The 24,827-nt window shown below is 40.6% G+C and overlaps 2 protein-coding genes across 2 annotated transcripts in view; both read right to left on the reverse strand.

Annotated features, from left to right (window-relative positions):
- The window catches only part of LOC127928893 (acidic leucine-rich nuclear phosphoprotein 32 family member B-like), a 75,627-nt gene extending 61,266 nt beyond the window's left edge, over positions 1–14,361 (reverse strand). Inside the window, exons 1-2 of the mRNA XM_052516487.1 lie at positions 13,891–14,361; positions 6,192–6,431 (exon numbers count right to left, since the gene is read on the reverse strand). Coding sequence (XP_052372447.1) covers positions 6,253–6,431; positions 13,891–14,140 — 429 coding nt within the window. The 5' untranslated portion in view covers positions 14,141–14,361 and the 3' untranslated portion in view covers positions 6,192–6,252. The remainder of the gene's footprint in view (positions 1–6,191; positions 6,432–13,890) is intronic.
- Positions 1–24,827, reverse strand: part of LOC127928892 (zinc finger and SCAN domain-containing protein 2-like) — a 46,328-nt gene that overhangs the window by 11,121 nt on the left and 10,380 nt on the right. The gene's annotated exons all lie outside the window — the stretch shown is intronic.

The following is a 24,827-nucleotide window of genomic DNA, read 5'->3' on the forward strand; positions in this document are numbered from 1 at the left end:
GGTGAAACAGCTCATTGTTCTGTCTGTTTAGATTTGATATTTAGATTTGTTTAACACTTTTTTGGTTACTACATGATTCCATGTGTTATTTCATAGTTTTGATGTCTTCACTATTATTATTATTCTACAATGTAGAAAATAGTCTAAATAAAGAAAAACCCTGGAATGAGTAGGTGTCCAAACCTTTGACTGGTACTGTATGTAAATGTGATAAAGTTTAAAACATGTTTTTTTTTAAATATAAATTTGCAAAACAATCTACAAATCTGTTTTTGCTTTGTCATCATGGGGTATTGTGATGTCATCATGGGGTATTGTGATGTCATCATGGGGTATTGTGATGTCATTATGGGGTATTGAACGCACTGGACACATATTAGAATCTATTCTCAGTCTCTAACGGTGCATCTCTGAGCTAAGGTTATCTCAATCATTTAATGCTAAGACATCAATATTAAGATATTAGCATATTTGGGGCGGCAGGGTAGCCTAGTGGTTAGAGCGTTGGACTAGTAACCGGAAGGTTGCAAGTTCAAACCCCTGAGCTGACAAGGTAAAAATCTATTGTTCTGCCCCTGAAAAGGCAGTTAACCCACTATTCCTAGGCTGTCATTAAAAATAAGAATTTGTTCTTAACTTACTTGCCTAGTTAAATATTGTTTTTAATTTATTATTATTATTTTTTTAATATTAGAACGTATTCTCAGTCTCTAACTCAATATTAGCTCCTTGTTCCTCAGCCTTAATAATAGTTGCATAATGGTAAACCTAGACACTTGCATCTTATAGTATTCTAAGTGGTGACGATAGGCTCACAACCTTGGCTCTACCCACTGGATTCTATTACGGGCCCTATAGCGTTCACATGGTAATGGAGTCAGATTGATGATTGAAGTTTATTATTATTCATCATCATTATTACACTGCAAAATGGAGACCCCTCATCCTCAGTCGATGGGGATTTCCACCAACCTACATAATGGTTGGATCATTTCCAATTCAACCTACATAATGGTTGGATCATTTCCACCAACCTACATAATGGTTGGATCATTTCCACCAACCTACATAATGGTTGGATCATTTCCACCAACCTACATAATGGTTGGATCATTTCCACTAACCTACATAATGGTTGGATCATTTCCACCAACCTACATAATGGTTGGATCATTTCTACCAACCTACATAATGGTTGGATCATTTCCCACCAACCTACAATGGTTGGCTGGATCATTTCCACCAACCTACATAATGGTTGGATCATTTCTACCAACCTACATAATGGTTGGATCATTTCCACCAACCTACATAATGGTTGGATCATTTTTCATAATGGTTGATCATTTCACTAACCTACATAATGGTTGGATCATTTCTACTAACCTACATAATGGTTGGATCATTTCCACCAACCTACATAATGGTTGGATCATTTTTACATAATGGCTGGATCACGCCAACCTACATAATGGTTGATCATTTCCTTACATAATGGTTGGATCATTTCCACCAACCACATAATGGTTGGATCATTTCCACCAACCTACATAATGGTTGGATCATTTCTACCAACCTACATAATGGTTGGATCATTTCCACCAACCTACATAATGGTTGGATCATTTCTACCAACCTATATAATAATTGGATCATTTCACTTTCAACCTACATAATGGTTGGATCATATGCCATTTAGCATAATGGTTTATCCAAACCTACATAATGGTTGGATCATTTTCTAACCTACATAATGGTTGGATCAATACATAATGGTTGACTACCCACATAATGGTTGGATCATTTCCTGGATCATTTCTACCAACCAACTGAGCTACCAACCTAATGGTTGGATCATTTCCACCAACCCACCAACCAACATACATAATGGTTGGATCATTTCCACCAATCATCATTTCCACCAACCTACATAATGGTTGGATCATTTCTACCAACCTACATAATGGTTGGATCATTTCCACCAACCTACAAACGAAATGGTATCATTTCCACCAACCTCATCCAGTCGATGGGGATCATTTCTACACCAAATATATAACCCTGGTTAAACTATCATTATGATCCTCATGGTAACTCATCCATGAATTCATGGATGAATTCTAGAATATACTATATAGCCTAGAAACCTGGTTAAACTATCATTATGACCTCATGGATGAATTCTAGAATATACTACACTGCTCAAAGAAATAAAGGGAACACTAAAATAACACATCCTAGATCTGAATGAATGAAATATTCTTATGAAATACTTTTTTCTTTACATAGTCGAATGTGCTGACAACAAAATCACACAAAAATTATCAATGGAAATCAAATTTATCAACCCATGGAGGTCTGGATTTGGAGTGACACTCAAAATTAAAGTGGAAAACCACACTAGAGGCTGATCCAACTTTGATGTAATGTCCTTAAAACAAGTCAAAATGAGGCTCAGTAGTGTGCGTGGCCTCCACGTGCCTGTATGACCTCCCTACAACGCCTGGGCATGCTCCTGATGAGGTGGCGGATGGTCTCCTGAGGGATCTCCTCCCAGACCTGGACTAAAGCATCCGCCAACTCCTGGACAGTCTGTGGTGCAACGTGGCGTTGGTGGATGGAGCGAGACATGATATCCCAGATGTGCTCAATTGGATTCAGGTCTGGGAACGGGCGGGCCAGTCCATAGCATCAATGCCTTCCTCTTGCAGGAACTGCTGACACACTCCAGCCACATGAGGTCTAGCATTGTCTTGCATTAGGAGGAACCCAGCACAGGGCGCCAGTGGCGAATTTGCCAATCTTGGTGTTCTCTGACAAATGCCAAACGTCCTGCACGGTGTTGGGCTGTAAGCACAACCCCACCTGTGGACGTCGGGCCCTCATACCACCCTTAGAGAGACTGTTTCTGACCGCTTGAGCAGACACATGCACATTTGTGGCCTGCTGGAGGTCATTTTGCAGGGCTCTGGCAGTGATCCTCTTGCACCTCCTTGCACAAAGGCGGAGGTAGCGGTCCTGCTGCTGGGTTGTTGCCCTCCCACGGCCTCCACGCTCTCCGATGTACTGGCCTGTCTCCTGGTAGCGCCTCCATGCTCTGGACACTATGCTGACAGACACAGCAAACCTTCTTGCCACAGCTCGCATTGATGTGCCATCCTGGATGAGCTGCACTACCTGAGCCACTTGTGTGGGTTGTAGACTCCGTCTCATGCTACCACTAGAGTGAAAGCACCGCCAGCATTCAAAAGTGACCAAAACATCAGCCAGGAAGCATAGGAACCGAGAAGTGGTCTGTGGTCACCACCTGCAGAACCACTCCTTTATTGGGTGTGTCTTGCTAAATGCCTATAATTTCCACCTGTTGTCTATTCCATTTGCACAACAGCATGTGAAATTTATTGTCAATCAGTGTTGCTTCCTAAGTGGACAGTTTGATTTCACAGAAGTGTGATTGACTTGGGAGTTACATTGTGTTGTTTAAGTGTTCCCTTTATTTTTTTGAGCAGTGTATTTTACACTACAATTTCTAAATTTTCAACAAAAAATGTACTGGATTGGTTGAAAAGTGATAACATTTACACCGTATGCACTATTTTGACATAGTGTAAGATATACTGAATTTATACTATTTCTCATTAAAAAAAACATCTCATTTTTTCAATTAAACCTTTATTGAACTAGGCAAGTCAGTTAAGAACAAATGATTATTTACAAAGACTGCCAACAACAACCTGGACGACGCTGGGCCCATTGTGCGCCGCCCTATGGGGACTCACTATCACGGCCTGTTGTGACAGCCTAGATTCGAAACAGTGTCTTTAGTGACGCCTCAAGCACATATTTTTTTGTTGGTTTTGCAAGTGTTGATTGGTCGGTCATTGGGTTCATTTGTTTTTGCAATAAGTTCAAATCAAGCTTTATTTATATAAACACATTTCAGAAATTTTGCTTCACAGGAAAAAATAAAAATAATAATTAATATTTACAAAAAAATGAAAGACTAATGATCATTCTAAGGAAAATCCATTGATTAAAATATTAAGAATAGTAATAATGTAATAATAATGTAATATCCAACCCAAAATAAGCTTGTTTTACAACATTGTTAGTAAACATATGTATTTTGAAAATAATGCACTAGTATTTTAAACTTTAAAAATAATAATAATAATTAGACATCGGGCATAGTCCTAATTTGTTGTTGCTATTTTGGAGGAACAGTTATAACTTGGTCAAATCAATAACCAATATGTAGAAACAGTTTTGATATTGAAAAGTTAAACATAAACATGTTCCACAGTAGTAATCATATCATATCATAATTTTAGACCCAAGCCACCCCCAAGACTTTGAATTCTCCCCTCTGGGCGCAGGTATAGGGCCTCAGCAGGAAAAACAGAACGAGACAATCATTTATGCCAGGTGTGATATCCTCCTAAATAGCTCGGTGAATGTTCCCATTCACCCTGTAAGGCCAGCAGGCTACTCTTTTCTTCTTCTTAAAAAAAAGAGTTGTATTTCTTACTATTATTATTTTTATAGGTATGTAACTGTTATGAAAGTTGTATTGTGTGTGTGTGTGATGGTGCATGTGTGTGTGATGGTGTGTGTGTGTGATGGTGTGTGTGTGTGATGGTGTGTGTGATGGTGTGTGTGTGTGTGTGTGATGGTGTGTGATGGTGTGTGTGTGTGATGGAGTGTGTGTGTGTGTGTTGGTGTGTGTTGGTGTGTGTGTGTGTGTGTGTGTGTGTGATGGTGTGTGTAGTGTGATGGTGTGTGTGTGTGTGTGTGAGTGTGATGGTGTGTGTGTGTGATGGTGTGTGTGTGTGTGTGTGTGAATGATGGTGTTTTGTATTTAAATGATGGACTGTTTAAATGGTGTGTGTGTGTGTGTGTGTGTGTGATGGTGTGTGTGTGTGTGTGTGTGTGTGTGATGGTGTGTGTGTGTGTGTGTGTGTGATGTGTGTGTGTGTGATGGTGTGTGTGTGTGTGTGTTCTTGTTTGTGTGATGGTGTGTGTGTGTAAATGCCACCATGGGGACAATAAAGTCAGTAATTATATTAATTACACTGTTGTTTTGACAACATCTATTAGGGGGAAATTAGGTTGTACGTGCTGTTGAATCTAACACAACTAAAAAAACACACGGAAATGGGAGATATATTTTACCTCACTGGTTAGAGGACAACCTGCAGAAAACAGCTAGCTACATTTTGAAGTGCTGTATTCTCATTCAAATGGGGCGCCAAGTGTAACAACTCTTTTTTTCTTGTTAATCACCTTTTTTGTTAATCAAATAAATAGTACTCATTACTTCCCCTGATGAGGCCTGGATTCATCCCGAGGCTAATATCTACATCACGCCGAAATCAATAGTACAGGGGGTCAAACGTTTACGATTCTACATTGTGACATCATTCAAATACTCCTACTACAATGTTAATAACATTCTACATTGTGACATTTTATTGATATCATGAAACAACTTCATGTATCTATTTTCAAAATTTTACCAGCATATCTCTTTCCACATTGATCACAGCTATAAGAATTCTCTCCTGTGTGTGTTCTCTGGTGTGATATCCGGATATTTGGATAAAACTCTTCCCACATTGATTACAGCTACGAGGTTTCTCTCTTGTGTGTCCGCTGGTGAACAGTCAGATGGCTAGATGAAGTAAAACTTTTCACACATTGATCACAGCTATAAGGTTTCTCTCCTGTGTGAGATCTCCGGTGTATAGTCAGACTGCTAGATGTAACAAATTTCTTCTCACACTGATCACAGCTATAAGGTTTCTCTCCTGTGTGTGTTCTCTGATGTACCTTCAGGCAGCTTGAGTGAGTAAACCTTTTCCCACATTGATCACAGCTAAAAAGTTTCTCTCCAGTGTGAATTCTCTGGTGTAATTGTAATGTATATAATTTTGAAAAACTCTTCCCACAGTCAGAGCAGCTATAAAGTTTCTCTCCAGTGTGAATTCTCTGGTGTGATTGTAATGTATATAATTTTGAGAAACTCTTCCCACAGTCAGCGCAGCTATAAGGTTTCTCCCCTGTGTGTGTTCTCTGGTGTGTTTTTAGGCTGCTTGGAACATTAAAACTCTTTCCACATTGATCACAGCTATAAGGTTTCTCTCCTGTATGGATTCTCTGATGTCTTTTGAGGTCTGCTGAAGAGGGTAAACCTCTTCCCACAGTCAGAGCAGCAGTGAGATGTCTCTCCAGTGTGAATTCTCTGGTGTACTTTTAGTGAATCTGATCTTGAATAACTCTTCCCACAGTCAGAGCAGTGGTGAAGTTTCTTCCTGTGGGTTTCCGTTGGTGTTTATTGAGGTGTTCTGATGTGGAGAGACTCTCCTCTGCCTCTTCAGCATCATGATGTTGTTGAGGCTCCCCAGAGGATCCACTATAGTCCCGTCTCTCTCCTGTGTGAACAACAAAGTCAGACAGATGATTAAAGGGCCACTGTTTATTTTAGCTGAAAGGTGATGCCCCTTGTGGTACAACAATTTACATCTCTAATGAAAATAATATGACAGTCGGTTCAACAACAGTAATACTGTCTTATTTTTCCTCTCACTTCAGAAGTAACATTTATGATTCTAGGCTAAAAAACAAGTTATTACAGAAACTCAAAGCAGTGTAGCAGACCACTTTTGGTCATCAATATTGGCCCCTTTCTGTGTTTGCTAAACTTTCAGCCCGAGTGCAATGCGCACGCAATTTGGTTGCAGAAACTCCTCCTGAGAATGCAGAAACCTTTAGTTATGGATGTAGTATATCTGCGTATAAGCAAAGAAATTGGCGAGATTGTAGTTTTTTGAATATTACCACAGACTTTAGAGCAAGATCGGGTGTGCTACTCAAGGAAACTCACTTTAACTTCTTGGTGACATGGGAGGCAGTATTGAGTAGCTTGGAAGAATAAGGTGCCCAGAGTAAACTGCCTGCTACTCAGACATAAAAGCTAGAATATGCATATAATTAGTATATTTGGATAGAAAACAGTCTGAAGTAACTAAAAACGTTTGAAAGATGTCTGTGAGTATAACAGAACTCATATGGCAGGCGAAAACCTAAGAAAAATCCAACCAGGAAGTGGGAAATCTGCAGGGAAACTACAGACAAAAGCTCCGGGTTGGAACATTATTGAAGAATGTTAAAACATCATAAAGATTTGATTCTATACATCGTTTGACACTACGGACTGTAACGGAACTTTTGTTTTCCAAAATTGAAGATAAGATTTGGACATAAATTATGAAATTTATCAAACAAATCAAACATTTATTGTGGAACTGGGATTCCTGGGAGTGCATTCTGATGAAGATCATCAAACGTAAGTGAATATTTATAATGTTATTTCTGACTAATGTTGACTGCACAACATGGCAGATATCTGCTTGGCTGTTTTGGTCTCTGAGTGCCGTACTCAGATTATTGCATGGTATGCTTTTTCCGTAAAGTTGTTAAAAAATCTGACACAGTGGTTCCATTAAGGAGAAGTTTATCTAAAGTTCCATGTATAACAGTTGTATCTTTATCAATGTTTATTATGAGTATTTCTGCAAAAATCACCAGATGTTTTGGAATCAAACATTACTGCACTTAACGCACCAATGTAAACTGAGATTTTTGATATAAATATGCACATTATCGAACAAAACATACATCTTTGGCTGGAAAAACTTGGCACAGAATTGATGTGGCTCTCTGCAAAATCGTCACATGTTTTGGAAATACTGAACATAACACGCCAATGTAAAATAAGATTTTTGGATATAAAGATGCACTTTATCGAACAAAACATACATGTATTGTTTAACATGAAGTCCTATGAGTGTCATCTGATGAAGATCATCAAAGGTTTGTGATTAATTTGATCTATATTTCTGCTTTGGCTGTGTTTTTCTGTGACTTGGTGGTGACCTAACAATTGTTTGTGGTGCTTTCGCTGTAAAGCCTTTTTGAAATCACACTGTGGCTGGATTAACGAGAATGTTATCTTTAAAATGGTGTAAAATACTTGTATGCTTGAGGAATTTTAATGATGAGATTCTTGTTGTTTTGAATTTGGCGCCCTTCACTTTCACTGGCCATTGGCTCCAGGTGGGACGTTTATTCACCGTTCCACCCAGTTCTCATAGGTTGACAGAAAAACAGCCTCCATTTACAGGTTGCTTATGAGTACAGTTCAGCACTACTTTTGGATTATAATTGTAAGGATTGTTTGAATCGCATAATATAACGTTTGTGCATCTCAAATAAACCGCTTTAGACTTTAAAAAAATACTAACTACAACCAGTAAAATGCTCTGTGGCTTTTCCATCAGCCTGACAGTGAGCATTCAGCATTCAGCATTTAGCATTTAGCATTCAGCATTTAGCATTTAGCATTCAGCATTTAGCATTTAGCATTCAGCATTCAGCATTCAAGCTAACAAGTGCTGCATCCAAAACAGGTATTTTGGAAATATTATCTCAGCGACTGTTCAAGCAATAATCAAAACAACAATTGTAAGCATTTTGAGAACCCCAACAAGTAATAACCTGGTAAATCTAGACTGTTGAATGGTCCCAGATGGTGAACAGTTTATTTAGTAATAACGTGGTAAATCTAGACTGTTGAATGGTCCCAGATGGTGAACAGTTTATTTAGTAATAACCTGGTAAATCTAGACTGTTGAATGGTCCCAGATGGTGAACAGTTTATTTAGTAATAACCTGGTAAATCTAGACTGTTGAATGGTCCCAGATGGTGAACAGTTTATTTAGTAATAACCTGGTAAATCTAGACTGTTGAATGGTCCCAGATGGTGAACAGTTTATTTAGTAATAACTTGGTAAATCTAGACTGTTGAATGGTCCCAGATGGTGAACAGTTTATTTAGTAATAACCTGGTAAATCTAGACTGTTGAATCGTCCCAGATGGTGAACAGTTTATTTAGTAATAACCTGGTAAATCTAGACTGTTGAATGGTCCCAGATGGTGAACAGTTTATTTAGTAATAACCTGGTAAATCTAGACTGTTGAATGGTCCCAGATGGTGAACAGTTTATTTAGTAATAACCTGGTAAATCTAGACTGTTGAATGGTCCCAGATGGTGAACAGTTTATTTAGTAATAACCTGGTAAATCTAGACTGTTGAATGGTCCCAGATGGTAAACAGTTTATTTAGTAATAACCTGGTAAATCTAGACTGTTGAATGGTCCCAGATGGTGCTCCTGTAAATGCATAAGAGCGTCTGCTAAATGACAAAAAATAATAAAACCAAAATACATTGATATGAATAACTGGTTAAATATATACTGTATGCCCACCAGAGCTGTTGCCAGAGAATCTAATGTTAATTTCTCTACCATAAGCCGCTTCCAACGTCATTTTAGCGAATTTGGTAGAATTTCCACCAGGCTTCACAACCACAGACCCAGGACCTCCACATTCGTCTGAGACCAGCCACCCAGACAACTGATGAAACCACAGACCACATGTAATCACGCCAGCCCAGGACCTCCACACTGTTGAGACCAGCCACCCAGACAACTGATGAAACAGTTTATTTAGTAATAAAACCTTTTCTAGACTGGGGAAAATGGTATTCTGATGGCTGAACAGTTTATTTAGTGAAATCCCTAAATCTAGACTGTTGAATGGTCCCAATTTATGATTTCTTTTATTTAGTAATAACCTGGTAAAATCTAGCAAGTTTATATTCCAGATTTATTTTTACTATGTTATTTAGTAATAACCTGGCTAAAACTAGACTATTTGAATGATCAATATGATGAACCAGTTTTCACAACATTTAAGAACCTGAGTGATCTAGACTGTGTGAATGTCCCAGATAATGACAGTGGACTTAGAAGTAACCTAGAGAACTGGGCAGTGTTTTGATTTGACTTAGAAACTGGTGAAACCAGACCAATGGACTTACTCAGGAGTAATTTAACCTGGTAGTGTTTTCATTTGACTGTCTGAAATAGGACCAATAAGAACAATGGACTTACTCAAGTGAAATTTAGCTAATTGAGTAATGGTTAGCGAATGGTGTCCTGTATTTGCAGAAAGATTTCTGCAAATGACAAAATAATAAAACCAAAATACATTGATATGAATAACTGTTTAAATATGTAGTACTGTATGCTGAGACAGTCAGCTGTTGCCGAGAATCCAATGTTAATTTCCTACCATAAATGCAAAAGGACCAGGCTGTAAAAAGATGCATTCTACCCGAATTTATTTAGAATTTGGAGAGACAGGCTTCACAACCACTCCCAGGTAGATTCGTCTGAGACCAGCCATCCCAGGGAAAGTAGTGGGATGGTGTAAACCATAAGACCACATAGTAATACGCCATGGTGTAGGACCTCCACTTTAGGTTTGAGACCAGCCAGTGGGATGGGTGTAATGATCCGTTTGGGACCAACTTTTTCCTGTCTGTAATAAAAACATTTTGTGGGCTGGAAAAGGATTCTGATTGGGTTAAAGCCCAGTGGGGATGGGTGTAAATCCTAGATTATGGCTATGAATGTATTTCAATTGTACTGATTTCTTTAGGTGAACTGTAGCTGGGTAAAATCTGTAAAATTCTTGCAAGTTTATATTTTGATGATTTATTTTTAAAGTAGTGGTATATGGTTATAGGGTCTAGTCTGTGGTATGGGTGGGTGAGACCAGGCTGTAAACAGAGGTAGTTGGGATCAATATGATGAACCAGTCGGGACCACAACATTTAGAACCTGGTGATAGAAAACATGAATGTAAGTAATGACAATGGAGCGTCTGCTAAATGGTATATTATTTAGAACTGGTAGTGTTTTCATTTGACTTAAAAGGGTAGGATCCAATAAGGAAAATGGACTTACTAGGATCCTTTAGGTTAAAGTTGGTGTAGGAACTAGGTTAAAGTAGTGGGATGGTTAGGATCCTTAGGTTAAAGTAGTGGGTTGGTGTAGGATCCTATAGGGGACAATGGACTTATCCTATAGGTTTAAAGTAATTTAAAGTAATGGGAAGTGGTAGTGTTTTCTTTGACTTAGTGGGATGGTAGGATCCACATTAAAATTTATTTATTGTTAAAGTAGCAATACACCTGTTAAAGAACACAGTGTTTATAGTCAGTCAGTACTCTCAAGTGGACTGAGACAGTCATGGTGTAGGATCCTATAGGGCCGGGCAATCCATTCTGGTGTTTCCTATATCAAAAAGTGCAAAAGGATGGCTGAAAGATAGGATCCTCTAGGGTTAAACTAGTTATTTACTGTCCTATAAGGTTTGGAGAGTACGGGGTTAGGGCCAAAGTAGATGGGATGGTGTAGGATCCTATAGGGTTAAAGTAGTGGGATGGTGTAGGATCCTATAGGGCCAAAGTAGTGGGATGGGTAGGATCCTTTAGGGTTAAAAGTGGGAGTGGGATGGGTGTAGGATCCTTTAGGGTTAAAGTAGTGGGATGGTGTAGGATCCTTTAGGGTTAAAGTAGTGGGATGGTGTAGGATCCTTTAGGGTTAAAGTAGTGGGATGGTGTAGGATCATTTCGGGTTAAAGTAGTGGGATGGTGTAGGATCTTTAGGGTTAAAGTAGTGGGATGGTGTAGGATCCCTTAGGGTTAAAGTAGTGGGATGGTGTAGGATCCTTTAGGGCCAAAGTAGTGGGTGGGATGGTGTAGGATCCTTTAGGGTTAAAGTAGTGGGATGGTGTAGGATCCTATAGGGTTAAAGTAGTGGGATGGTGTAGGATCCTTTAGGGTTAAAGTAGTGGGATGGTGTAGGATCCTTTAGGGTTAAAGTAGTGGGATGGTGTAGGATCCTATAGGGCCAAAGTAGTGGGATGGGTTGGTGTAGGATCCTATAGGGTTAAAGTAGTGGGATGGTGTAGGATCCTTTAGGGTTAAAGTAGTGGGATGGTGTAGGATCCTATAGGGTTAAAGTAGTGGGATGGTGTAGGATCCTATAGGGTTAAAGTAGTGGGATGGTGTTGGATCCTATAGGGTTAAAGTAGTGGGATGGCGTAGGATCCTATAGGGCCAAAGTAGTGGTATGGGTTGGTGTCGGATCCTATAGGGTTAAAGTAGTGGGATGGTGTAGGATCCTATAGGGGGTTTGGGATGGTGGGATGGTGTAGGATCCTATAGGGCCAAAGTAGTGGTATGGGATGGTGTAGGATCCTTTAGGGGGATGGTGTAGGGTTAGATGGGTTAAAGTGGTGGGATGGTGTAGTAGGGGTAGATGGGTTGGTGTAGGATCCTTTAGGGCCAAAGTAGTGGTGAGATCCTTTATGGGTTAAAGTAGTGGGATGGTGATCATTAGGGTTAAAGTAGTGGGATGGTGTAGGATCCTACAGGGTTAAAGGTGGGATGGTGTAGGATCCAGGTTGTAGTGGGACAGGATCCTTTAGGGTTGTGGGATGGTGTAGGATCCATAGTGGGATGGTGCGGATCCTTTAGGGTTAAAGTAGTGGGATGGTGTTGGATCCCAAGGTTTTAGTGGGATGGTGTAGGGTTAGAGGGTTATGGTGTAGTGGGATGGTGTAGGAAGGGTTAAAGTAACTTGTTCTTAGGGTTAAAGTAGTGGGATGGTGTAGGATCCTTTAGGGTTAAAAGTGGGTTTGGTGTAGGATCCTTTATTTAGTGGGATTGGGTTTTAAAGGGGGATGGTGTAGGATAGATGGGTTTTGGGGGATAGGGCCAAAGTAGGGTAGATGGGTTTTAGGGGGGATGGTATGGGTTGGTTTGGGTTTGATGGTCTCAGTGGTGACCCTAGACCCTGGGTTTCCAGGTGGATGGTGTAGGGTTAGATGGGTTTTGGGGGATTGGGTAGTTAAACAAATAAAATGGTTAGGATTAGATGGGTTTTGGGGGATGGTGTAGGGTTAGATGGGTTTTGGGGATGGTGTAGGGTTAGATGGGTTTTGGGGGATGGTGTAGGGTTAGATGGGTTTTGGGGATGGTGTAGGGTTAGATGGGTTTTGGGGGATGGTGTAGGGTTAGATGGGTTTTGGGGGATGGTGGGGGATGGTGTAGGGGTTAGATGGGTTTTGGGGGATGGTGTAGGATTAGATGGGTTTGGGGGATGGTGTAGGGTTAGATGGGTTTTGGGGGATGGTGTAGGGTTAGATGGGTTTTGGGGGATGGTGTAGATGGGTTTTGGGGGATGGTGTAGGTGGGTTTTGGGGGATGGTGTAGGGTTAGATGGGTTTTGGGGGATGGTGTAGGGTTAGATGGGTTTTGGGGGATGGTGTAGGGTTAGATGGGTTTGGGGGATGGTGTAGGGTTAGATGGGTTTTGGGGGATGGTGTAGGGTTAGATGGGTTTTGGGGGATGGTGTAGGGTTAGATGGGTTTTGGGGGATGGTGTAGGGTTAGATGGGTTTGGGGGATGGTGTAGGGTTAGATGGGTTTTGGGGGATGGTGTAGGGTTAGATGGGTTTTGGGGGATGGTGTAGGGTTAGATGGGTTTTGGGGGATGGTGTAGGGTTAGATGGGTTTTGGGGGATGGTGTAGGGTTAGATGGGTTTTGGGGGATGGTGTAGGGTTAGATGGCGGTGCAATTGAACATTTTCTCCCTTCCCCCTTTTTCAGTTGTCAAATTGTGCAACCCCCCTCCCCCTGAAAGGCAGCAATACAACGTCTTTGTGACGGTACACTACTACCTCCTTTCAAAGAGCGCGTTGTCCTCGCGGCTCTACCTACAGGAACGCGCACACGCACTGTCGTGGATGCGAGGTCCGATCACTTCTGACACCAAAGACCAAGACTTGGCCCTGATTGTAACAACAACAACAAGAAATGGCCCGATTTGATAGTGGGACTCCTTTACCGTGTGCCGTTGCCCTTTAGTTCAACAACTGCATTGTGCTTCTGTTTTAAGACAGTAAATTACTTACTGGGGTTAATCAGATCCTCCTCTTCTTCTTCTTCCAATATACCAGTTAGCTCTCCCTCTCCAAAATCGGAATCCTCCTCTTTCTCGTCCTCTTCTTCTTTCACTGCAACATCCTCATCCTCTACTTTTGTTACTGTGACATCCTCCTCTTCCTCTTCTTCTTTCACAACAACATTGAGCCACAGTCCCTCTTTCTCCGTCCAGCAGACCTCCTCTTCTTTATCAGGAGGAGAGCAGCTCAGTGAACTCATGGTCAGAGATGTTAGCTAACAGTTAGCTATCTAGGCTAGTGAACTAAACCAGTCAGCTAGCTAATAACAACAAAGCACATATGAAATTAAATGGGATAACTAGCTAGACGACAGAAGAAGTTAGTTTAAAACACAGTGGATAATATACATGAACGAGTCTAAAGAGCTTCGATGTTTCAGCTAGCAAGCTACCGAGGTGGCTGACCATTATCATTTAACTATAAAAGAACATGGCTGACTAGTTGGCTTGTCACTAGTTACTACAGCCACAATGTCAACATTGGCTATCGTAAAAACAATATATGAAAACAAACATTACATTTTTTGTGGTCTTCATTTAAGGTTAGGCATTATGTTAGGTTTTTAAAATCTGAATTTAATAAGAGAATAGAGAATTGGGCGATGTTTAGCCATAATTATGACTTTGTAACTGTGGTAACTAGTGACGACCGACTGGCTGTTGTTGTTTAAAGAAGAGTCCGGTTCAACACCACGTCACATTCTGTCAGACTGGCCTGAAACACTCACAGCGCCCTCTGCTGACTGGAGTGGGAAACGCAGTTGGGGGAATGTTTTATTTTATTTTCTGACTACAAGTTAAAACAATTTCAACGATTGGTTTAATTTAATTTGAATTTCTCTCTCCTTCTCTCTTTGACCTTTTCTCTCCCTCTCTATTTGACCCTCTCTCTCCCTCTCTCTTTGACCATCTCAATTTAAATTTAAGGGGCTTTATTGGCATGAGAAACATATTGCCAAAGCAAGTGAAGTAGATAAACAAAAGTGAAATAAACAATAACAAATGAACATCAACAATTACACTCCCAAAAGTTCCAAAAAGAATAAAGACATTTCAAAATGTCATATTATGTCTATATTCAGTGTTGTAATGATGTGCATATAGTTAAAGTGCAAAAGGGGAAATAAATAAACATAAACAGGTTGTATTTACAATGGTGTTTGTTCTTCACTGGTTGTCCTGGCAACAGGTCACACATCTTGCTGCTGTGATGCACACTGTGGTATTTCACCCAATAGATATGCGAGTTTTTCAAAATTGGATTTGTTTTTTCGAAATTCTTTGTGGGTCTGTGTAATCTGAGGGAAATATGTGTCTCTAATATGGTCATACATTTGGCACGAGGTTAGGAACTGCAGCTCAGTTTCCACCTCATTTTTTGGGCAGTGAGCACATAGCCTGTCTTCTCTTGAAAGCCAGGTCTGCCTTCGGCGGCCTTTCTTAATAGCAAGGCTATGTTCAGAGTCTGTACATAGTCAATGCTTTCCTTAATTTTGTGTCAGTCACAGTGGTCACGTATTTTGTAAATGTGTACTCTCTGTTTAGGACCAAATAGCATTCTAGTTCTCAGTTTTTTGTTAATTCTTTCCAATATGTCAAGTAATATTAATTATCTTTTTGTTTCTCATGGTTTGGTTGGGTCTAATTGTGCTGCTGTCCTGGTGCTCTGTGGGGTGTGTTTGTGTTTGTGAACAGAGCCCCAGGACCAGCTTGCTTAGGGACTCTTCTCCAGGTTCATCTCTCTGTAGGTGATGGCTTTGTTATGGAAGGTTTGGGAATCGCTTCCTTTTAGATGGTTGTAGAATTTAACGAAGCTCTTTTCTAGATTTTGATCATTTGCGGATATCGGCCTAATTCTGCTCTGCATTCATTATTTGGTGTTTTACATTGTACACAGAGGATATTTTTGCAGAATTCTGAATGCAGAGTCTCAATTTGGGGTTTGTCCCATTTTGTGAATTCTTGGTTGGTGAGCGGACCCCAGACTTCACAACCTTAAAGGGCAATGGGTTCTATAACCGATTCAAGTATTTTTAGTCAGATCCTAATTGGTATGTCCAATTTTATATTCCTTTTGATGGCGTACAAGGCCCTTCTTGCATTGTCTCTGGACAAGTGTCCCGAAATCGGGACAGATGCTTCTCAATATGTGATATTTGTCTAGAATGGCGTTGTAAACAAAAAACAACTTTCCGGGACATAGACATGTCTTCTATGGTCAGAAAGCTTAAATTCTTGTTAATCTAACTGCAGTGTCCGATGTATAGTAGCTATTACAGCGGGGGGAAATACCACGCTATTGTTTAAGGTACTACAACAAAACACTTTTCATGGCGACTGGTTTGATACATTCACCCTCTGACAGTAAATAATGTACTTACATTCAGTAATCTTGCTCGATTTGTCACCCAGAGGGTCCCAGAGATAAAATGTAGCATAGTTTTGTTCGATAAAAGAGAAACATTTTTATATACTAACACGATCAGTGTTCAAAACTGTCATCAAGGCAAAGGGTGGCGACTTTGAAGAATTTAAAATATATTTAGATTTGTTTAACACTTTTTGATTCCATATGTGTTATTTCATAGTTATGATGTATTCTACAATGTAGAACATAGTAAAAATAAAGAAAAACCCTTGGAATGAGTAACTTTTTACTTGTACTATATATATATATATAGTCCTGTGGCATATAATATATAAGTATAGTCTATGTGCCTTACGAGCCTATTGATCCACATATCTCAACATAAAACTAGTGGATAAATGAAGATAGCTCACTCAGGCCGTTTACCATTGTCTACTTAAGGGAGCGGCTCTCCCATAGACACCAATGCGATAGCAGCTGGGTCTGGTCTACATAGTTCATTGACTTTTCATTGAAACGGAGACAAAATGAGGGATGTCTCACTTCCTCTTCCATCTCTCTGGTGAAGCGAAAAGACAAAGCTAGCCAGTTATAGAATATTGTGTTGTAGGACAGCTGAGCTGTCTGAAGACAGAGCATTCAACCTGCAGGAGTTGATATCGTTTCCACGGTAACATGTATTTACATGGCGTGCTAAAACAGCCTTCGTTTTTGACTTAGGTAAAACCATTTGACTTAGGTAAAACCTTAGGTAAAACCATTTGACTTAGGTAAAACCTTAGGTAAAACCATTTGACTTAGGTAAAACCATTTGACTTAGGTAAAACCTTAGGTAAAACCTTAGGTAAAACCATTTGACTTAGGTAAAACCTTAGGTAAAACCTTAGGTAAAACCATTTGACTTAGGTAAAACCTTAGGTAAAACCATTTGACTTAGGTAAAACCTTAGGTAAAACCTTCGGTAAAACCATTTGACTTAGGTAAAACCTCAGGTAAAACCATTTGACTTAGGTAAAACAATTTGACTTAGGTAAAACCTTAGGTAAAACCATTTGACTTAGGTAAAACCATTTGGCCAATTTATACTCCTAAATGTTTCAAAAACTAAAAGCATTGCATTTGGGACATATCATTCACTAAACCCTAAACCTCACGTAAATCTTGTAATGAATAATGTGGATATTGAGCAAGTTGAGGTGACTAAACTGCTTGGAGTAACCATGGATTGTAAACTGTCATGGTGAAAACATATTGACACAACAGTAGCAAAGATGGGGTGAAGTCTGTCCATAATAAAGCAATGCTCTGCCTTCTTAAACAACACTATCAACAAGGCAGGTCCTACAGGCCCTAGTTTCTGCCTTCATAACAACACTATCAACAAGGCAGGTCCTACAGGCCCTGGATTCTACCTTCTTAACAACACTATCAACAAGGCAGGTACTACAGGCCCTAGTTTCTGCCTTCTTAACAACACTATCAACAAGGCAGGTCCTACAGGCCCTAGTTTCTACCTTCTTAACAATACTATCAACAAGGCAGGTCCTAAAGGCCCTAGTTTCTACCTTCTTAAACAATACTATCAACAAGGCAGGTCCTACAACTGTACAAAAGTCAGAGGTCTGTGTTTGAACTATACAGGTTACAGGCCCAGTTCTTAAACTATGTTCCTGTCTCACTTCTGCACTAGCAACAAGGCATGACAGCAATAAGAGGAAGAAGGATTGGGAGACTAACTGCCAATAACAATAAACTGAACTCCGCCAAGCAGAAACATCTTTGTATTAGCAACTATTAATTATGAGCTTATATGGTATTAAAGGTTACAGGACATCCCCTGGGCGGGGTGATTCTACCAGTAACAACACTAAAAAGGAAAACACCATCTTGTGAACTGAGGGGTTTCTACCTTCTTAACAACAGTCACCAAGGAGGCTATATACAGGGGGTAACAACAGAAGTACAAGTCAATCTACCTGGAACTATATACAGGAGGTACCAGTTTCTACCTTCTTAACAACAGAGTCAATGTGGAGGCTAGTTTCTATAACAGTACCAGTACAGAGTCAAGTGGAGGTCCTACAGGGGGTACCAGTATCAACAAGAGTCAATGTTTCTACCTTCTGGAGGCTATATACAGGGTGTACTGGTACAGAGTCAATGTGGACCTTCTTATATCAACAGGCAGGTACAGGTACTATCAACAAGAGTCCTACATAGTTTCTACCTTCAACACTATCAACAAATACAGGTAGTTTCTACCTTCTTAACAACATGTCAACAAGCAGTTAATAAAGTGACAACTTTAATCACACTTGTATTTGGAGGGTATTGACATTTCAACAAGGCAGGTCCTACACCAGTTTCTACCTTCTTAACAGTCACTATCAACAACTACAGGCCACAGCTTAGACAACGCATACCCCACAAGACATGCCACCAGAGGTACCTTCACAGTCCCCAAGTCCAGAACAGACTATGGGAGGCACAGTACTACACAGAGCCATGACTACATGGAACACTATTCCACAGGGTTTCTACCTTCTTAACAACACTACAACAGGTAGAGCCATGTTTCTACCTTCTTAACAACACATCAACAAGGCAGGTCCTACATAGTTTCTATTCCACAGTTACATAGGCAGTGACAACTCTATTCCACAGTCCTACATAGAGCCATGACAACATGGAACTCTATTGTACTACCATAGAGCCATGACTAGGCATGGAACTCTATTCCACAGTACTACATAGAGACATGACTACATGGAACTTCTATTCCACAGTACTACATAGAGCCATGTCCTACAGGAACTTTATTCACAACACTACATACAGCCATGTCCTACATGGCCCTAGTTTCTATTCCACAGTACTACCCAGAGCCATGACTACATGGACCAGTTTCTACCTTGGGCAGTCCGACCTTCTTAACAATACTATCAACAAGGCAGGTCCTAAAGGCCCTAGTTTCTACCTTCTTAAACAACACTATCAACAAGGAAGTTCCTACAACTGTACAAAAGTCAGAGGTCTGTGTGTTGGAACTATACTTTCAGTTCTTGTTTAAACTATGTTCCTGTCTCACTTCTGCCTAGCACATGACAGCAATAAGAGGAAGAAGGATTGGGAGACTAACTGCCAATAACAATAAACTGAACTCCGCCAAGCAGAAACATCTTTGTATTAGCAACTATTAATTATGAGCTTATATGGTATTAAAGTTAAGGGACATCCCCCTGGGCGGGGTGATCCTCAGTAGGGGAGATAAAATGGTATTAAAAACACATCTTGTGAACTGGGGGGTGATCCTCAGTAGGGGATAAAAAGGGAAAACACCATCTTGTGAACTGAGGGGTTACCAGTACAGAGTCAATGTGGAGGCTATATACAGGGGGTACCAGTACAGAGTCAATGTGGAGGCTATATACAGGGGGTACCAGTACAGAGTCAATGTGGAGGCTATATACAGGAGGTACCAGTACAGAGTCAATGTGGAGGCTATATACAGGGGGTACCAGTACAGAGTCAATGTGGAGGCTATATACAGGGGGTACCAGTACAGAGTCAATGTGGAGGCTATATACAGGGTGTACTGGTACAGAGTCAATGTGGAGGCTATATACAGGGGGTACAGGTATAGAGTCAATGTGCGGGGACACTTTAATCGGTGTAATTGAGGTATATGTACATTTCGGCACCAGAGTTAATTGGAAAGTGACAACTTAATCACTACTTGCCACCAGAGGTATTTGTGAGAGGTATTGACATTTACCAGAGGCACCATAATGTCTGTCCAGAACTACAGGCACACAGCTTAGATGACTACATGGATACCTATTCCACAAGACATAGAGCCATGACAGATGGAACTCTATTCCACAGTACCCCAAGTCCAGAACAGACTATGGGAGGCGCACAGTATTCCAGTACTACAGAGCCATGACTACATGGAACTCTATTCCACAGTACTACATAGAGCCATGACTACATGGAACTCTATTCCACAGTACTACATAGAGCCATGACTACATGGAACTCTATTCCACAGTACTACATAGAGCCATGACTACATGGAACTCTATTCCACAGTACTACATAGAGTTAATTAAATGACAACTTTAATCACTACTGAGAGGTATTGACATTTAAAGCACCTATTCCACAGTACTACATAGAGCCATGACTACATGGAACTCTATTCCACAGTACTACATAGAGCCATGAATACATGGAACTCTATTCCACAGTACTACAGAGCCATGACTACATGGAACTCTATTCCACAGTACTACATAGAGCCATGACTACATGGAACTCTATTCCACAGTACTACATAGAGCCATGACTACATGGAACTCTATTCCACAGTACTACATAGAGCCATGACTACATGGAACTCTATTCCACAGTACTACATAGAGCCATGACTACATGGAACTCTATTCCACAGTACTACATAGAGCCATGACTACATGGAACTCTATTCCACAGTACTACATAGAGACATGACTACATGGAACTCTATTCCACAGTACTACATAGAGCCATGACTACATGGAACTCTATTCCACAGTACTACATAGAGCCATGACTACATGGAACTCTATTCCACAGTACTACATAGAGCCATGACTACATGGAACTCTATTCCACAGTACTACATAGAGCCATGACTACATGGAACTCTATTCCACAGTACTACATAGAGCCATGACTACATGGAACTCTATTCCACAGTACTACATAGAGCCATGACTACATGGAACTCTATTCCACAGTACTACATAGAGCCATGACTACATGGAACTCTATTCCACAGTACTACATAGAGCCATGACTACATGGAACTCTATTCCACAGTACTACATAGAGCCATGACTACATGGAACTCTATTCCACAGTACTACATAGAGCCATGACTACATGGAACTCTATTCCACAGTACTACATAGAGCCATGACTACATGGAACTCTATTCCACAGTACTACATAGAGCCATGACTACATGGAACTCTATTCCACAGTACTACATAGAGCCATGACTACATGGAACTCTATTCCACAGTACTACATAGAGCCATGACTACATGGAACTCTATTCCACAGTACTACATAGAGCCATGACTACATGGAACTCTATTCCACAGTACTACATAGAGACATGACTACATGGAACTCTATTCCACAGTAACATGCATCAGAGACATGACTACATGGAACTCTATTCCACAGTACTACATAGAGCCATGACTACATGGAACTCTATTCCACAGTAAGATAGAGCCATGACTAACATGGAACTCTATTCCACAGTACTACATAGAGACATGACTACCATGGAACTCTATTCCACAGTACTACATAGAGACATGACACCATGGAACTCTATTCCACATCAGGAAACTGCTGCTGCCAGTAGAATCAGATTTTTTTAAACATAAATACAAATACACCACAGGAACAGCAGGAAGCATACACAAACTCCCACAAGAGTGACTACATGGAACATGCAGACACACACAGAATAATGGGGATCCATAATACACCCCAGGAAGAGTAGCTGCTGCCTTGTACACACACAGAATGGGGAACATAATAAACACTGAAGAGTACTAACAATAACATGGCAAACACTGTACACACACAGAATAACAGGAAGCAGTACACACAGAATAACAGGAAGCACTGTACACACACAGAATAAACAGGAAGACACTGCTACACTTAGCAGAATAACATAAACACATAATAAACCCCAGGAACATGGATTTAGCACTTGACATGGGAACTAATGGGGATGGATTAAACAATGGGGATGGATGGATTGGTAACTAATGGGGATGGATGGATGGGTAAACCCCATGGGGTAGGATTGGCAACAATGGGGATGGATGGATAAACCCCAGGAAACCATGGGGATGGATTGGGGATCCAACAATGGGGATGGATGGATTGGTAACCATGGGGATGGATTGGTAACAGGAAATGGGGATGGATGGATTGGTAACCATGGGGATGGATGGATTGGTAACCATGGGGATGGATTGGTAACAATGGGGATGGATGGACCCCAGTAACCATGGGGATGGATGGATTGGTAACCATGGGGATGGATTGGTAACAATGGGGATGGATGGATTGGAACAATGGGGATGGATGGATTGGTAACCATGGGGATGGATGGATTGGTAACCATGGGGATAGCTGGATTGGTAACTAATGGGGATGGATGGATTGGTAACCATGGGGATGGATTGGTAACCATGGGGATGGATTGGTAACAATGGGGATGGATGGATTGGTAACCATGGGGATGGATGGATTGGTAAACCATGGGGATGGATTGGTAACTAATGGGGATGGATGGATTGGTAACAATGGGGATGGATGGATTGGTAACCATGGGGATGGATGGATAAACCATGGGGATAGATGGAATTGGGGATCCATAATAACCATGGGGATGGATGGATTGGTAACCATGGGGATGGATTGGTAACAATGGGGATGGATGGATTGGTAACAATGGGGATGGCTGGATTGGTAATCCATAATGGGGATGGATGGATTGGTAACCATGGGGATAGATGGATTGGTAATCCATAATGGGGATGGATGGATTGGTAACCATGGGGATGGATTGGTAACAATGGGGATGGAAGGATTGGTAACCATGGGGATAGATGGATTAATAAACCCCAGGAAGGACGCCTTGGATTGGTAACAATGGGGATGGATGGATTGGCAACCATGGGTGTGGATTGGTAACCATGGAAACCCCGGATTTAGCACTGTAGATAAGTGGATTAGGGGCCTGTGTTGTGAAATCTGTTGTGAATGTATTATAATATTTTAAAATTGTATAACTAATGGGGTTTTATAATAAACCCCAGGAAGAGTAGCTGCTGCCTTGGCAGGAACTAATGGGGATTTATAATAAACCCCAGGAAGAGTAGCTCCTGCCTTGGCAGGAACTAATGGGGATCCATAATAAACCCCAGGAAGAGTAGCTGCTGCCTTGGCAGGAACTAATGGGGATCCATAATAAACCCCAGGAAGAGTAGCTGCTGCCTTGGCAGGAACTAATGGGGATCCATAATAAACCCCAGGAAGAGTAGCTGCTGCCTTGGCAGGAACTAATGGGGATCCATAATAAACCCCAGGAAGAGTAGCTGCTGCCTTGGCAGGAACTAATGGGGATCCATAATAAACCCCAGGAAGAGTAGCTGCTGCCTTGGCAGGAACTAATGGGGATCCATAATAAACCCCAGGAAGAGTAGCTGCTGCCTTGGCAGGAACTAATGGGGATCCATAATAAACCCCAGGAAGAGTAGCTGCTGCCTTGGCAGGAACTAATGGGGATCCATAATAAACCCCAGGAAGAGTAGCTGCTGCCTTGGCAGGAACTAATGGGGATCCATAATAAACCCCAGGAAGAGTAGCTGCTGCCTTGGCAGGAACTAATGGGGATCCATAATAAACCTCAGGAAGAGTAGCTGCTGCCTTGGCAGGAACTAATAGGGATCCATAATAAATCCCAGGAAGAGTAGCTGCTGCCTTGGCAGGAACTAATGGGGATCCATAATAAACCACAGGAAGAGTAGCTGCTGCCTTGGCAGGAACTAATGGGGATCCATAATAAACCCCAGGAAGAGTAGCTGCTGCCTTGGCAGGAACTAATGGGGATCCATAATAAACCCCAGGAAGAGTAGCTGCTGCCTTGGCAGGAACTAATGTGGATCCATAATAAATACAAATACTTCCTATTCTTGAAGACTGGAAACCTGACAGACAGTTTATTCCGAATCGTATTATTATCTGTAGTAGAAAGCATTGGGTTAGAAGAAGCCCCAAATAAACAAAATAAATACTCATGTAACATCCATTTATGGCCAGTTTATGGCCAGTCAATTCTAACATATATACAACGAAGAAGAAGAATACAGAAATACAAAGAAGAAGAATACAGAAATACAAAGAAGAAGAATACAGAAATACAAAGAAGAAGAATACAGAAATACAACGAAGAAGAATACAGAAATACAAAGAAGAAGAATACAGAAATACAACGAAGAAGAATACAGAAATACAACGAAGAAGAATACAGAAATACAACGAAGAAGAATACAGAAATACAAAGAAGAAGAATACAGAAATACAACGAAGAAGAATACAGAAATACAACGAAGAAGAATACAGAAATACAAAGAAGAAGAATACAGAAATACAAAGAAGAAGAATACAGAAATACAAAGAAGAAGAATACAGAAATACAACGAAGAAGAATACAGAAATACAAAGAAGAAGAATACAGAAATACAAAGAAGAAGAATACAGAAATACAAAGAAGAAGAATACAGAAATACAAAGAAGAAGAATACAGAAATACAACGAAGAAGAATACAGAAACAGGTCAAACAAACAAAAATATAAAAATACAACATGCAACAATTTCAAACAATTTCAAAGATTTGACTGAGTTACAGTTCATAGAAGGAAATCAGCCAGTTTAAATA

This window comes from Oncorhynchus keta, unplaced genomic scaffold (assembly GCF_023373465.1).
Source record: "Oncorhynchus keta strain PuntledgeMale-10-30-2019 unplaced genomic scaffold, Oket_V2 Un_scaffold_4394_pilon_pilon, whole genome shotgun sequence".
Taxonomy (NCBI): Eukaryota; Metazoa; Chordata; class Actinopteri; order Salmoniformes; family Salmonidae; genus Oncorhynchus; species Oncorhynchus keta.